Here is a 17973-nt window from a genome sequence, read left to right as displayed (position 1 = left end):
CACCCACCAACCACTTACACACTTACACACCACTCACCACCCACCAACCACTTACACACTTACACACCACCCACCAACCACGTACACACTTACACACCACCCACCAACCACTTACACACTTACACACCACCCACCAACCACTTACACACTTACACACCACCCACCAATCACTTACACACTTACACACCACTCACCACCCACCAATCACTTACACACTTACACTCCACCCACCAACCACTTACACACTTACACACCACTCACCAACCACTTACATACTTACACACTTACACACCACTCACCAACCACTTACACACTTACACTTACACACCACTCACCACCACCAACCACTTACACACACACACCACCCACCAACCACTTACACACTTACACTTACACAACACTCACCACCACCAACCACTTACACACCACCCACTACTCACCACCCACCAACCACTTACACACTTACACTTACACACTTACACACCACTCACCACCCACCAATCACTTACACACTTACACACCACCCACCAACCACTTACACACTTACACACCACTCACCACCCACCAACCACTTACACACTTACACACCACCCACCAACCACTTACAAACTTACACTTACACACCACCCACCAACCACTTACACTTACACACCACCCACCAACCACTTACACTTACACACCACTCACCACCCACCACCAACCACTTACACACCACCCACCAACCACTTACACACTTACACACCACCCACCAACCACTTACATACTTACACACCACCCACCAACCACTTACACACCACTCACCACCCACCAACCACTTACACACTTACACACCACCCACCAACCACTTACACACTTACACACCACTCACCAACCACTTACACACTTACACACCACTCACCAACCACTCACACACTTACACACCACCCACCAACCACTTACACACTTACACACCACCCACCAAACACTTACACACTTACACACTTACACACCACCCACCAACCACTTACACTTACACACCACTCACCAACCACTTACACACTTACACACCACCCACCAACCACTTACACACTTACACACTTGCACACCACCCACCAACCACTTACACACCACCCACTACTCACCACCCACCAACCACTTACACACTTACACACCACCCACCAAACACTTACACACTTACACACCACCCACCAACCACTTACACTTACACACCACTCACCAACCACTTACACACTTACACACCACCCACCAACCACTTACACACTTACACACTTGCACACCACCCACCAACCACTTACACACCACCCACTACTCACCACCCACCAACCACTTACACACTTACACACCACCCACCAACCACTTACACACTTACACACCACTCACCACCCACCAACCACTTACACACTTACACACCACCCACCACCACCCTACCAACATCCTCACTGCATACTCCACAAATGGAGACTTCATTGTGACGCTGTCTGGTCAATTGGTCCGCAATTGGTCGGCATCCGATTTAATGTTCTGACTCTTCTTTACAAACATGTAAATACAGTACCAGTCAAAAGTTTGGACACACTTTCCCCTTCAATTGAATACTGTACTATGGTGATGCTCTGCCAGGCCTGTACGGCAGCCATCTTTAGTTTTTGTTTGTTTTGAGGAAGTTTTGCCTAAAACCTTATCATCAGCAGTTATCGGAGACTAAGCTTTCTCCTCTTGTTTCAACGTTTACTGTACGGTTAGTTACTCTCATTTGCTCAAATAAAGAGTGCCTTTATTTTTTAATCCTACTCCTGCATCTCGTCTCCTCTGTTCTGCTCTACACCTGGGTCCAAATTTGATAGCTACTCATAACACACAACTAGCAGATCCCCAGTCTGCCAACATCATCACCACTGCTAAGAGTTCACACTGAAAACGGACCGTGCAAAAGCCACGATGGCCCTCTGTGAATTTGGATTAATTATCCTGTGAAGGGAAACCTTAAACCCAGCTAGCACAATGACGTAGTTGTCTACCCCCCCTCCCACCCCCCCAGACCCCGCCCCCCGCCCCCCCACCCTGGTCCAGTTCCCAGTGCCCCCCGCTCCCCCCTGGGCCGTCGCCAGGGTATCAGTGAATTAGGAGGTCTGACCCAGCCTACCCCCCCCCCCCTCTACCAGCCCTGTTTGATGTGGGGCACTGAGGTCCCTCTGTTCTGCAGGGGAGCTGCCAGAGACATCAGGCTCTTGCACTGACGTCCTGCTACCCAAACTAGTACGTATACTGACATCCTGCTACCCAAACTGGTACGTATACTGACATCCTGCTACCCAAACTGGTACGTATACTGACGTCCTGCTACCCAAACTGGTACGTATACTGACATCCTGCTACCCAAACTGGTACGTATACTGACATCCTGCTACCCAAACTGGTACGTATACTGACGTCCTGCTACCCAAACTGGTACGTATACTGACGTCCTGCTACCCAAACTGGTACGTATACTGACATCCTGCTACCCAAACTGGTACGTATACTGACGTCCTGCTACCCAAACTGGTACGTACACTGACATCCTGCTACCAAACTGGTACGTATACTGACATCCTGCTACCCAAACTAGTATGTATACTGACGTCCTGCTACTCAAACTGGTACGTATACTGACATCCTGCTACCCAAACTGGTACGTATACTGACATCCTGCCACCCAAACTGGTACGTATACTGACGTCCTGCTACTCAAACTGGTACGTATACTGACGTCCTGCTACCCCAAACTGGTACGTATACTGACATCCTGCTACCCAAACTGGTACGTATACTGACACCCTGCTACTCAAACTGGTACATATACTGACATCCTGCTACTCAAACTGGTACGTACTGACATCCTGCTACCCAAACTAGTACGTATACTGACGTCCTGCTAAACTGGTACGTATACTGAAATCCTGCTACCCAAACTAGTACGTATACTGACGTCCTGCTAAACTGGTACGTATACTGACGTCCTGCTACCCAAACTAGTATGTATACTGATGTCCTGCTAAACTGGTACGTATACTGACATCCTGCTACTCAAACTGGTACGTATACTGACATCCTGCTACCCAAACTGGTAGGTATACTGACGTCCTGCTACTCAAACTGGTACGTATACTGACATCCTGCCACCCAAACTGGTACGTATACTGACATCCTGCCACCCAAACTGGTACGTATACTGACGTCCTGCTACCAAACTGGTACGTATACTGACGTCCTGCTACCCAAACTGGTACGTATACTGACATCCTGCTAGTCAAACTGGTACGTATACTGACATCCTGCTACCCAAACTGGTACGTATACTGACGTCCTGCTACTCAAACTGGTACGTATACTGACGTCCTGCTACCCCAAACTGGTACGTATACTGACATCCTGCTACCCAAACTGGTACGTATACTGACATCCTGCTACCCAAACTGGTACGTATACTGACATCCTGCTACCCAAACTGGTACGTATACTGACATCCTGCCAACCAAACTGGTACGTATACTGACATCCTGCTACCCAAACTGGTACGTATACTGACATCCTGTTACCCAAACTAGTACGTATACTGACATCCTGCTAACTGGTACGTATACTGACATCCTGTTACCCAAACTGGTACGTATACTGACATCCTGCTAACTGGTACGTATACTGACATCCTGTTACCCAAACCGGTACGTATACTGATATCCTGCTACCCAAACTGGTACGTATACTGACATCCTGTTACCCAAACTGGTACGTACACTGACGTCCTGCTACCCAAACTGGTACGTATACTGACATCCTGCCACCCAAACTGGTACGTATACTGACATCCTGCCACCCAAACTGGTACGTATACTGACATCCTGCTACCCAAACTGGTACGTATACTGACATCCTGCTACTCAAACTGGTACGTACTGACATCCTGCTACCCAAACTGGTACGTATACTGACATCCTGCCACCCAAACTGGTACGTATACTGACATCCTGCTACCCAAACTGGTACGTATACTGACATCCTGCTACTCAAACTGGTACGTACTGACATCCTGCTACCCAAACTGGTACGTATACTGACATCCTGTTACCCAAACTGGTATGTATACTGACATCCTGTTACCCAAACTGGTACGTATACTGACATCCTGCTACCAAACTGGTACGTATACTGACATCCTGTTATCCAAACTGGTACGTACACTGACGTCCTGCTACCCAAACTGGTACGTATACTGACATCCTGCCACCCAAACTGGTACGTATACTGACATCCTGCCACCCAAACTGGTACGTATACTGACATCCTGCTACCCAAACTGGTTCGTATACTGACATCCTGCTACTCAAACTGGTACGTACTGACATCCTGCTACCCAAACTGGTACGTATACTGACATCCTGCCACCCAAACTGGTACGTATACTGACATCCTGCTACCCAAACTGGTACGTATACTGACATCCTGCTACTCAAACTGGTACGTACTGACATCCTGCTACCCAAACTGGTACGTATACTGACATCCTGTTACCCAAACTGGTACGTATACTGACATCCTGCTACCCAAACTGGTACGTATACTGACATCCTGTTACCCAAACTGGTACGTATACTGACATCCTGCTACCCAAACTGGTACGTATACTGACATCCTGCTACCCAAACTGGTACGTATACTGACATCCTGTTACCCAAACTGGTACGTATACTGACATCCTGCTAACTGGTACGTATACTGACATCCTGTTACCCAAACTGGTACGTATACTGACATCCTGCTAACTGGTACGTATACTGACATCCTGTTACCCAAACTGGTACGTATACTGACATCCTGCTACCCAAACTGGTACGTATACTGACATCCTGTTACCCAAACTGGTACGTACACTGACGTCCTGCTACACAAACTGGTACGTATACGTACAGTATCATCACTGGTCCATGTCCAACACATTGTTCTATGGCTGTTAAATGGAAGTAGCAATAATAATAATAATAATAATAATAATAATAACTTTATTTGTATAGCGCTTTTCCTGCAAACGTTGCAGCTCAAAGTGCTTTAATCATTATATAATCTTAATTTAATTATTTAATCATTTAAAGGCAATATTAAAAAGATGGGGTTGTAGTCTTGACTTGAACATATGTGCTGAGGTTGCATCCCTAATGTAAACTGGCAGTGAGACACAATCTGGAGCATAAAATGAGAATGCAGCCTCACCAAACCTCTTCTTTAGTACATGTGGTACAGCCAATGGTATTGGCTGTTCTAACACAGGTAGGAGAAGGAGACAGTATTATCTGTTGGCAAACAGAAGTGAAGGATTTGACCATCCTTGAGTGATGTGTAGACAAACATCCACCAGTGTTCATCAAGGCAGTCTGTATGGACAACAACATGCTAAACACACACACTGACAACATGCTAAACACACACAACACACAGGACAACAACATGCTAAACACACACAACACACAGGACAACAACATGCTTAACACACACACTGACAACATGCTAAACACACACACTGACAGAGACTGTGCTAGCCTCAACACAAGCCACAGACGCTGTCCTCTCCCCAGGATGAGGGTGTTGTGGCTGCTTAAGAACCATAGTTGGGAAAGATGGTAGATAGTCTCTCTGCATAGTGATTAGTGAGGGTAGTTTGGGCTTGGGGGAGAAGGTTGACCATTATTATCAGCCCTAGTGAGAGGCCCAATCTGATGGCGGTAACATGTTAACTGAAGCACACACCATATGGGAGAGATTAGGAGTTTGCATGGGGGTCATAAAGAAAATGACAGAAGATTACATCAGACAGCGGAGGATGGTTTAAAGTGATTAACAATATAAGGGACAGATTAGGACAATGTGAGAGGGTGGGGGGGTGGGGGGTGGGGGGGTGGGGGGTGGGGGGGGGTAGGAGACGACCCTACAATTAACCTAGGGGGTTATGTAACAGTACAATGTTTATATTCATACATCATCTTTTCAGAATGTGACTCTTCCTTGTTCACTGACTTGAGGAGTGTGGTCTTTTTTTCTGCTTTTTAAAAACTAATTTCTGGAAATGTAATTTGTCATTTTTCCACATTTCAGAGATATTTTGATCCCTGCTGTTTCAGCAAAATGTGAAATATGAGGCTCATATCTTCTAATCAAGAGACTGCTATGATACAGTCTCTTTAGGAAGTGTGTCATAGTGGCGGTCTTTACCAAGTATATATTAGGTTCTGGTCTCTGTTCTCTGTCTCAACAACAGAAAACAACGCCTGGCGCAAAGGGGTTCATAGAACAAATAACTACAGGACTAACAAGTGTGTTCATTGTCTAATTTAGACTCTAGTTTCACTATACTACTAGATAGTGTGTTTATCTTCTGCCCCCTCTAAGTCAACACCCCATCAGACACAAGGCCGTGTACTCCCCAGTGGTCCTGCAGTTTCCTTTAAACCCCTCTAGTGCTTCAATCAACAAGAACATATGAATTCAGTATTACTGAGACTAATAATAGTAACATACTGTATCCTATGGGTAAGGGCTGACTGAAATACGAGTCTGGATAAACTGCTGTGTTTGTAGAGGACGATAAACAATAAACAATGAATGAATCAAAGACAAGCAAGAAACTGAGTTTCTCCATATTTTGTAATAAACGTTACGTAATACTCATACAAGGTAACACTAATGACGTGTACATGTCCATATGCATACTGCACAGTAGCCTACACTGCCTCCTTAACACACGATTCATTACATAATTATGACACCTAGGTCTTTTTTAATGTGGATTTCTTGCCGTTTCATTGTTTCATTGTGTTGAATGCATTTGCTTTCAACAACTTCACAACACACTCAGCACGGGGATGATAGGCAAAACAAACATTAACACGTGAGCTAACAGCTGCATACATGTTAGAAATCATCAGGTATGAGAACCACGTTACAGATGACAAAACCAATCGATCACTTACCGATCCTAAGGACTTGCTGCCAACTCATCCAAAACTCCGCAACGAAGTAAAGCAGCGAACACAACCCTCCCTTCCCTGGCGCCATGGTCCTCCTCCGAAATCACATCTACCACTGATCTCTGCTGCTCTTTTCGTTTTAATTCATTCTGATCACTTGTACAGTTCTTGTATCCTTATCGAAAAGAAACTGACATCCGACCAACATCTTCCTCTCGTGCATGGTGTTGAGGAGATAAGCGCTCCTCTCCTCTTGTCTCTCTCGCAGTTGTGGCTGATAAAGTCAGAATAATATCACCCGTTTTCCCATTTTCTACAATCCCATTTGGTTTATCTGGGGTTGGTTCACACGCCAACTCGAGTAGTCCCAACAATATATCCCCTCTTTCATAGTTTCTAGTGGATACTTGAACTGCGCTGTGACTGATGAGCGCCGTGCGTAATGTGCGCGGAGCTTCAACGTCTCTCGCAGCGCACCAACCCAGCCCAGCGCACAGCCGAGGCTGATCCTCACACACGTCCTGGAGATTAAGTATACATCTGGCCACATTCGACCTCGGCCTCGTCTTTGCTTTGGTACAGCAGAGGAATGATTAAATCTCTGCTCCGGTCCTGATGGAAACGCAGATGTAATCTGCAGCAGAGTCAATGACGCTCCCAGAGGATTAAGTGTCCCTCTCTGTGTCCCTCTCCACCACGGTGTCTGTCTGTATAGTCTGATAGAAAGAAACGACAAGTGCATACTTTGTTCTGCGATAGGTTAGCCTACTTTCCACAGTAAGGTTTTTGACTAATCTTGCAGCGATCCTGTTTGTGATCGCTAATGGAAGTGTTCAGGTGGTCTGGGGTGAGGGGTTGCAGGACAGCACACACTTACACACGTAAAGGTACAGTGCTGCCAAGCAGAAACTAAATAAATAATTACTGTCATTTATTTTGATTAGATAATTCTTCTAAAATTAACACGAGATCATGATCACGTTGATACGAGATAAGTATCACTTTAACAGCCTACCGTGATACTGAGATTGGGATTATTTTCGACTGGGGGGATTTGACTTGGCAGTTAATTGACTTGCATCCGTAGTTATGGCATGCTTAATTGGAATAATTCATTCATTCGTTCCTGCATTAAGACAAACATAGAGAAACGTTACTGTCCTTATGTAGAGATAGTCCAGTATTGTTACACTACATTTTCTTATAAATATATTAATTGAATAGGCCTATATATGAGTCTGTTCTGAGGTCTTCTAACATGGCAGTGTGATTTGGTATCTCTCTCTGGCTACTATGATTCTAACATGAATAGCGATAGAAGAAGTCCAGTGCGCTCCTCGTGTTCTTTAGCGCAATCTAAATATAAACATGAATGGTGAATATGACCCACTATCAATGGTATGACCAGCACCAGCAGTAACTCTTGGTATTAGTTCACCGATTCTTGAGAGTCGGGACAAAACATGTCCTACATAGAAAAGGCTTCTTTATGTTAAAAATCACGAAATTCCTAATGATTTATATACTTACAATGTTAAATCTAAAGGAATTGTGTATACCAATGTTATTATTGTCAATAATGTTTTTACAGTTTAAATTACATTTGTTAAAATGTATGCTCGTTAGAAAGTACATGTTACTGTACCTGTCCTCAACAAGAGGTCACAATATCAAACTGCCCAAAACACTTTTAAAACCTCTACAAATATGTAAATATACATATCAAATGGAAGGGAATGGTTATAAATATATCAAACAATGTATTAAGGGAACTTCAAACAATATTGTCTGTAAAATTCTGCCTATCAAAGTTCTGTCCTCAGTTTCCGTCAACTTTTTTAAAAATCCTGATTAAATCAGGAAATAGTATGGTCTACTATATCCCTGAAGACCCCTTTTCTACATCCTGATTATCTGAATGCAACAGGACCACACATGCCCTGGTAAGTTTTACATTTTTAAATATTTTAGACAAACAATGTTGATATCACTACGGTCACAGCTGGAACATGTCAACACCGTCAGCCCCGTTATGTCATTTTAGTAAACAATTTTGGATTGAATTTAGGAATTGTAGTGAGGTTATTGAGGCAGCTAGCAACTAAGGAAAAAGAAAATGGCTGCAGTGTGCAATACGTGTTTGACAGGGAAAAAGCATGCTCTTTTGTCAACTCCGTCAGACGTCAACTCCGTCAGGTTTTATGTTTGACGGAGTTGACGTGTAAGCTGACGGAGGTGACAAATCCTCCCATTACCTGTTACATGTGGTAATATAATACTATTTGTGAACATGGTATAATATTCCAATGTTATTTAATGGTTTTATTTACACATAAATGTAGATAGCTCATATTTATTTATTCTTATACTATAGCCCAAATTTGCACCGGCTACTCCTCCCACATTTTGGAACTAGGTAGATATGAGAGGTGTCATAACGTGCAGATCGTTCCCATTGCTTTTTTGAAGCTTCACATTTCCTAAACTGCTGTCAAGACTACAATTGTAAGTCTACAAACACAATTTTTACATCACAGTGTTCAGCTCTTCACACTGTCACTCAAAATCAGAACATCTAAGTAGTTTATAGTTTTTACCTAAAGGCCGTTTGTTTGAGACCTAGCAAAAGACAAGAAGGCATTAGCTTAGAGCTGGTTTCCATGACGACCCAACTGTTTACTTTCCCTCCTGCCCTTCGCCATGCCTTTGGTATGATTCCCTTTTCCCATGCCACTTTCATTAGCTTCCAGAGGTACTTCAAGACGCCTGGACTGTTCTTATATAGCCTGTATGGAACGCCGTTGGGCCCAGGGGCTGAGGCTGTTCTTGCCCGTTTTACTGTGCTCTCAACTTCGCTCCATGTAGGGGGCCTTGTTTCCATCTGGTGCTCAGGTGGTTGGATTGGTGGCATGTCATCCGGAATGCTGGCTGGCACATGCCTCTGGTTGTCAGAGTAGGTCTTCCTCAGGTGCTCCTCTAGTTCCCTTATGGGTACTTTGAGGGTCCCCGTTTTCTCCTAAGACAAAGAGGTCTTTGACGAACTTGTAGGGATCTCTGTAGAAGGCAGAGGCTTTGAGGCTTTCGTCCATTCATCTTCCTCTCTACTGCTGTCTGTGGCTGGATAGGCTCTGGACTCATGTCCGTTGATGGATCTGTGCTTGGTTGAGCTTCGTCTGGGGTTCTGATACCCTGTGGACTGTGGTGAATATCCTGCCACTGGGCTTCACTCGACTGATTTGCCCTACCTCTGAGGAAGTAGTGGTCAATGCGAGGCACCTCGCTAAGCTCTCTTAGGCACTTTTTCCTGCCCTGGTGGATCTTGAGACCCTTCTCTGATGTTATCTTTTTCCAGCCACAGATGCGACACACTGCCAGTGTTGTTACTCCGTCAACTACCGTGCTGATCATTTGATTCCTTGTCATTTCCGTTCCAGGGTCTGTTACCGTGTGATCCGCCGATGAGTCATCTTCCGCCCCCGCTCTCGCAGACTCTAGGGGTGTTTTTCCTTTTGAACTTTTCGTAGCCATAGTTGGGTGGAACCAAGTCACTGTGTAGTGAAAGGCTCCTGCCAACACGGGTAGCTAACCCATGCCAGCCCCGTTGGGGTCTGTTCCCTCCTGTCAGCTGTCTCTTCAGGCCGTCACCAGGTCTTTCCCAGGTTGTCAGCTGCCCTTTCGCAGCGGTCACTGGTTTTGACACCAGGCATCAGGATTCTTAATAGGACTAGTTGTTAAAATCCCTAAATATTCAGCACAACAATTGAATGAGTGGAGTTGGAGATGTCCTCTTGGGTGGAGTGGAATTTATATCAGTCTGAAGTTCAAGCCTGCCATTTCGGACAAAATCCGCCACAGATAACCCTGCATACTGGAATGTATTACACTAAGGGTGAAAAGGCAGGATTTTGCACAGTTTCAGAGTCAAAGAGACAGGATGCTGCAGCAATCTGGACACATATGGATCCAGTCCTAAAAGATCTCAAGATAACATTTCCACTTGTTACCACTGTGCACTTTTGACCGATGGTCCAAGCAAACAATATAAAAACAAAAAAAACTTCTGTCTGTTGTGCCACCTACACTGGGTTATAAAAGAGTGACATGGAACTTCTTCCCCACTTCTCATGGCAAGGGTGCCCCAGATGGCATTGGGGGAACAGTTAAAAGAACAGCTGACAACCTGGTTCTGAGAGGGAATGACGTTGACGATGGGAACACATTTTTTGAAAAAGTGTTTAACAGTCTGAAGGGCGTTCAACTGTATTACATTTTTGAAGAAGACATGCAAAGATGTGACGCACTTCTCACGTTATCACTAAAACAGGTTCCCTCAACAAGAAAAATACACCAGGTCATCCCACATCAGAATAGTATCCGCCATAGACAGCTGTCCTGCTTTTGCAGCGAGTTGTTGGTTTGCCAGTGCTTCAGCCCAGCTACATTCTATTTCCATGGCTACCCAGAGGAACAGCAGACAGGGGGAGCGGGAGACAGGAAGAGAGGAAGAGGAAGAGAGGAGGAGAGGTGGAGGAGAAGGAGGAGAGAAGCAGGACAGGAGGACAGGAGGAGAGGATGGAAACAGAAGGAGGAAGAGGGCTCCCACACTCCACAAGGAGGGTCCGTTCCAATATGGAACTCACTGCTTTGGAGGCAAGGAAGAGTCCTTTGGCCCTGTTGATGGAGGAGATGGAAGGGGAGACGGAAGAGGAGATGGAGATGGATGAGAAGTGGGAGGACGAGCCTCTGAAGGGTCCTGAGGGTATTACAACAGTAACTACTGTTAGCAGCCTTCATGGCGGAGACTGGCTAGCAGTGGTGTATGATGACCACTGGTGGCTAGCCAAGACCATTGCTGTGGACGCTGAGCACCAAGACGTCAAAGTGGAGTTTCTGCATCCCCATGGTCCAACAGCAAATGTTCACCCTAAGTGTGGCCGGAAGATGTCTGTTTCTGTCGAGTTGAAGACATTCTACTGAAATTAATGGGGAACGCATTGCCACACCAATCAAGTACTACAAGATAAATCTACAGCGTAGCCCCTGATGTAATGGACTTCATAGAGCGCCAGCATGTCCGACGCCTGACAAAAAATAAGTAAGTAATGTTGTTAAGGAATGTCATTTTAAAAATCACACCCAGTGTACAGGACAATCACCTCTGATCTGAAACAGCTGTCACAGCCTATGGCCTCCTGATTTGCATATAGGCTACTCCAGATTGGTCTAAATATCATGCTACAAACTCTCATGCTACAGACACACACAAAAACATCACATATAGAACAGCTTAAAAAGAGTCACAATGAGGAACACTACATTCAAGCAAGAGAACCAATGACACAATATCGAAACATTATGTCTTGACAGTTTTCTTTTCTTTTTCCAGTGTACCAGGAGACCCACAAGAGAACACACCTGCAAGGACAATCCAGACAATCACTTAGAGAGGTGGAGGGGGAGAGGAACACAGGAGGAGAGTAGGAGGAGGGGGAGAGTAGGAGGAGAGGAGGAGAAGGAGGAGAGGAGGAGGGGGAGAGTAGGAGGAGGGGGGGAGAAGCAGGAGGAGAGTAGGAGGGGGAGAGGAACACAGGAGAGTAGGAGGAGGGGGGGAGAAGGAGGAGAGGAACACAGGAGGAAAGTAGGAGGAGGGGGAGAGTAGGAGGAGGGGGGGAGAAGGAGGAGAGGAGGAGGGGGGATAAGGAGGAGAGGAGGAGGTGACCATTGTTTTGCGTTACTTAGTTTGAAACAATGTCATTTAAATGTTTGAACATAAATCACATATGAATAATTAAGGTAGGCCTAATTCAATAGCTTGACAAAGATTAGTTGTCACTTCCATCAGTTATTTGTTAGTACACTTAATCAGTAATCAACACATCAGTTCTTTGTCAACACCGTCAGTTCTTTGTCAACTCCGTCAGTTCTTTGTCAACTCCGTCAAATGTAGGTTTTTGCTCATTTAAAAAAATATTGTTTATTCTTTGTTCCATTTATGTTGTTTTTCTATTAAAGAACCAACTGATCTACATCAAATTGTGTCTTATTTATCTAAGGAAATTGTTTTTACAGTTTTAATTTTCAAAACAAAGGGTAGAAAATAAAGAAACTTAGACATTGGGTTTTTCAGAATAGTGTGAAATCAGAACAAATGTTTATATATTGCATTTTATTACATATCCGAGTAACTGAACACTATTATTACATGAATGAATGAATGGTCTTTATTGTCATTGCTATAGTACAGGTACCAAACAACGACATTTGGGAGGGGTGGCTCCCCTGGTGCTAGGAAAGAAAAAAAAACAAGAAGGGAAAGGAGCTGGTTTACATAAATAAAGCCTATGTACACTATCCACTATACTATACTGTACAGATAAAACACTGTGCTGTACTCTATCTATGCTATGCTATACCTATTCTAACATTTCCTATTTCTCTGCAACCTTATGTACCCTAGGGTTGTCATATTGCACATAGTGTTATTGCACATTCATTTAAAGTGTCGCAGTTTGCAGGCTTGAAATGTACACATTTGTGCCTCAGCACTACACCTGATTTTTCAATCCAGCAGCTGCCATCAATCCGTCCAGACTGTCCAGGGCCCAGAACCTAGGTCTTTGCTGTGTTCGTACATACTTGATGACTTTAAATTATTGTTGGACTGCACAAATTAAAACCACATACTTTTTAGTGTGTCTGACGGAGTTGACACAAATCAAGTTGAAAGTGAAAAATGTTTATTTTCAGAAAAGGTGTTTTTATAAATGACCTGTTCCTTTACATGGTTTGATAGCTAAGACTTTTCTCTACAAAAATATCTATTTCAAATTAATGTAGTGTATAATATATATTTTTTTGTTTTAAAACATGCTTTGTCCCGACTCTCAAGAATCAGTGAGTTACATGTTGATTGTAATTGATATTTCTGCATCGTTTCCTATGTAATCAAATCACAAGTAATCTCTCACCTCTTTGTTTTCTTAGTTCTTGCTTATTGTCGTGCAGGATTCATAGCCAGCCGTGTCTTACCTTACGGATAAACTGATAAAACAATAAGATGTTGTGTAAACACAGCCAACAACAGCATGATAACCACACAACAGCCTTTGGGGATATAAATACATTATTTTAATCAGATTGTGTTGCTCCTTGCTGACGTGGTGTGTTTTCTCTCAGGGTAGAAAGCAGAAAGGTGTATAGGGGTCTGAATGTTGTGACAATAACAATCCTTTCCCAGACTGGCATTTAGCACAATGTCACCTCTAATAACTTGAGTGATAATAGTGCGTGGCGTTAGAATTATAAGGTTCTATCTCAATTTTGGGTCAAAATTGAGTTTTTTACATAATCTGATCCATTAGGTGTTTATTAATGCCTGTGTGGTGTTATTTTTTTTAAATGTTGACATTTTTGAGTTAGTAATTAATCAAATACAAAGGTTCCATCTCTCAAACATAATGGAATGTAAAAACTTTGACACTCAATATCTCTGAACTGCCCTAAACGGAGATAGAACCTTATCATTCTAAGCTCATGTGTCCAAATATATACATATTTACAAAATAATTAAAAACATTGAAAACACCTCTATAACAGTATAACAAAAATACATACTGTAATGTTTGATAGGAATTGTTTATATATAATATATACATTTAGTCCTTTGAAAAGAAAAGCTAAATATAAAATAACTATGGAATTATAGTAACAATATGTATTGAATAGATTTTTTTGTAAGTTAAAGAAAGTTGCAGAACAGCATTTGAACGTTTCCCCGTCATATGTACACGCCAGGACTACTTCCGCTGTGAGACCTGAGAGATCGGCCTTCCAGCTGAGATGTGTTGTATCCGAAGAAAACAGGATTGTGAGGCACAGCGTGGAAACTAGAGTTGTACGACAGATTACCCACAGGGCCGTGGGAGTACGGAGTCGGATTACCCACAGGGCCATAGGAGTACGGAGACGGATTACCAGCAGGACCGTATGGTACCGAGTAAGGACTGGTCTGTCGGCTCATATAGATCGAGTGTCCTGGAGTCGACAGACTTCCGACAAAGTTCGAGCTCTGAGAAGAAACATGGCCGCCCATACTGGAATGATACACTGGCCCATTCTCTAGCAGCCCAGGGTTATACCCTGCAGGAGGGTTCTTATTGAGGACTCCATTTGGTGCCAAAGGAACGTTGACATTATGAACCGATGGAACTTGGTGGTGGTGTTGTCCGACGAAACCTTGACTCTGTAACCCAGGCTGGTGTCTCCTCACGCTGGGCACGCTAGAGATGGGATGGTACATCATCAACGTGGCGTTGTTCTGTGTCGGGTCGTACCCGAGTGCGTTGGGCGGGTGGTAGACGTCGAACGACCCCTTGTTGGAAGGCACGCGGCGACACACAAACAACACCCCTGAGGCAAACAGGAAGGCGCCGGTCACCCAGCCGATGTAGAGCGCCTCTCCCAGCTCCCTGCGCTGGGCGTCGATGAGTAGGGGGTTGTAGAAGTCCCTGATGATGACGTGGCCAGTCCAGGACACGGGGATAAACACACTAATAGACGCCGCGAACTGCAGGCCGCCCGCCACCATCAGGATAAGGGTCTTGACGCGGTCGTTGTTCTGGACACAAGACGTGCAGCGCATCCCGGCCAGCGCCACCAGAAGCCCGACGCCGGACAGCGCCAGAGAGCAGCACATCAAACCCCGGGCGGCCTGCAGGTCGGCGGGGAGGAACAGGAGGGAGTCGTACACCTTGCACTGCATCCTGATGTTGGCCTGCCGGTAGCAGTTCATCCACAGGCCCTCCCAGCGCGTCTCCATGACGATGATGTTCTCCCCGATGAAGGCGGTCACCTTCCACATGGGCATGCCCGTGGTGGCGGCGGCTCCTATGAGACCGACCAGACCGATGCACATCGCCGCCACCTCTGAGAGTCCTTCAACCATGTTGGGAGGTCGTACAGGTCGATCTTGACAAGATAGATGTTGATACGTCAATAACACACCATTTCCAAATCGAGCTAGAGGTCCCGAGTCCTGTTGGAGAGCTGGAAGAGGGTCTGAGAGTGTCTGCTTGCCCTGGTCGGACGGAGGGTGTGAGGTGTGTGGTAGAGGAGAGGTGTGTGGTAGAGTAGAGGGTGGTTGTGTGTGATAGAGGGTGCTTGGGTACGCTCTCTGTTATGGGAGAGAGGATTTACTCTCTCCTGGTTGGTGGAATGAGGGTGAGGAGGGCTTGTGCTGAGTGCGTGTTGACAGTCCCTCTGGCTAGCATACACAACTCTGCCTGTATCTCTCTTATCACCTCACATCAGGGAGAAGAATCACTTCACTGACTCCCCGTCTCCCTCAGAATCGAATTCAAGGTCTCCCTCCTCACCCACCTGTGCATCCATGGAACTGCCCCCCCTACCTCAAGGAACTCCTCCATACCCCTCAGACCTCCTCACGCACCCTCCGTTCTACTGCCACCAACCTCCTCAAGACCCCCAGGACCAAGCTCCGCACCATGGGAGATCGGGCCTTCTGCTCGGCTGCTCCCAGGCTGTGGAATGCTCTCCCTGACCACCTAAGGGCACCACAGTCTGTGGATGCTTTTAAACGAGGCCTTAAAACCCACCTTTTTAATAGAGCCTTTTTTTAGCCTTTTAATTGAAAATGTTTATTGTTTTATCTTCCTGTTTTTAATTGTAGCACTCTGAGATTTCCTATGTAAAGTGCTTTTATAAATAAAATGTATTATTATTATTATTATTAAGAAGATGTGTTGGCTCAACCTCTTGTTGATGTGTGTATTCCTTTTTCTTTCTTTTTTTAATTATATATTTTTATTTTCAGATTTCCCCCCCCAAAAAATGAAATACAAACAGTAGCAGTAGAAAATACAAGAACAAAAGAGTCCTAATAATTAAAAACAAAACAAAACAGACAAAAAAAACATCCATAGTTATCACCATCACTGGGTCATAGTACAATCATAATGTCATAACATCACAACTGTGTTCATGTAAAGGATGAGGGTTTTCTACAAACTCCATAAAGGCGCACCATACCACAGCTAAAAGTGAGCTAACAGTTAGCTAACACAGCTAACAGGGAGCTAACACAGCTAACAGTGAGGCAAAATGGATGTCAGTGAGATGTTGGCTCTATGTACATTTACTACATGACCAACCCGTTTGTTTAATTGTAGACTATTAATAGATATTATTGTCATTTCAAAGCTGTGATGAGATGATCCCAAGTGAGCAGGGAGTGTGTCCACAAGTAGTACCCTCAGTCACCACTAGAGGGGGAAGGAGCTTTATAATGTGAACTGAACACACACTCATACACACTAATACAGCGTAGATTGAGTAACACACTAATACAGAGTAGATAGAGTAACACACTAATCCAGAGTGTTTTAGGCAGGTGTGACAGATCAATAATTGAAAAGAAAATATGTATCAACTTGATTGCCATAACGTGTTCTTCTTTACTTGAGGTCAATGTGTTATAAAATAATAACCTTTACCTGAAATGTAATTAAGTCAACATTGTGTGTGTGTGTGTGTGTGTGTGTGTGTGTGTGTATATATATATATATATATTATATATATATGTGTGTGTGTGTGTGTGTGTGTGTGTGTGTGTGTGTGTGTGTGTGTGTGTGTGTGTGTTAGCCACAAGGCTAACTCCTCACAGACAGTTTAATGTCCTGCATCTGTTCTCCAGTTACCACTTTCTAAACAACTATTCTTTTGTATTCAAAACAGTGACTACTTGAGGTTTGTCAAATTGTTGTTTTTTGTGATAATTATATTATCATTATTTCAGGGAATATACAAGGGAGTGGTAACAAACAATTAAACACAGGCGAGAAATACAAAAATACAATAACAGAGTTCAAGTACAAATACAAAATTCCCATAAACCTTCCACCCCCCCCTCCCCCTCCCCGCCCAATCTCCCCCAACAGTCCCCCACCCCCCCCTCCTC

The 17973-nt window shown here is 44.4% G+C and overlaps 2 protein-coding genes across 3 annotated transcripts in view; both read right to left on the bottom strand.

The window, feature by feature from the left end:
* The window catches only part of LOC308173561 (glutamate receptor ionotropic, kainate 1), a gene marked incomplete at both ends in the record, with an annotated part of 33087 nt that extends 26001 nt beyond the window's left edge, over positions 1–7086 (bottom strand). For both annotated transcript variants that reach the window (XM_080548588.1, XM_080548589.1), the window contains one exon: positions 7002–7086. In XM_080548588.1, the coding sequence (XP_080404714.1) occupies positions 7002–7086 (85 nt within the window). The remainder of the gene's footprint in view (positions 1–7001) is intronic.
* Positions 7087–14775: 7689 nt separating this feature from the next.
* On the bottom strand, positions 14776–15942 carry LOC308153848 (claudin-8-like; the record flags this gene model as incomplete). The annotated part of the gene is made up of 1 exon (XM_080527032.1): positions 14776–15942. One exon carries the CDS (start codon positions 15940–15942, stop codon positions 14776–14778), a length of 1167 nt encoding a protein of 388 aa, XP_080383158.1.
* Positions 15943–17973: the final 2031 nt, after the last annotated feature.

This window comes from Nansenia antarctica (genome assembly GCF_963989245.1).
Source record: "Nansenia antarctica genome assembly, chromosome: 1".
In the NCBI taxonomy this organism is placed as follows: domain Eukaryota; kingdom Metazoa; phylum Chordata; class Actinopteri; order Argentiniformes; family Microstomatidae; genus Nansenia; species Nansenia antarctica.
The sequence above is the reverse complement of the archived record's forward strand: the minus strand, read 5'-3'. Positions and strand labels throughout refer to the sequence as shown.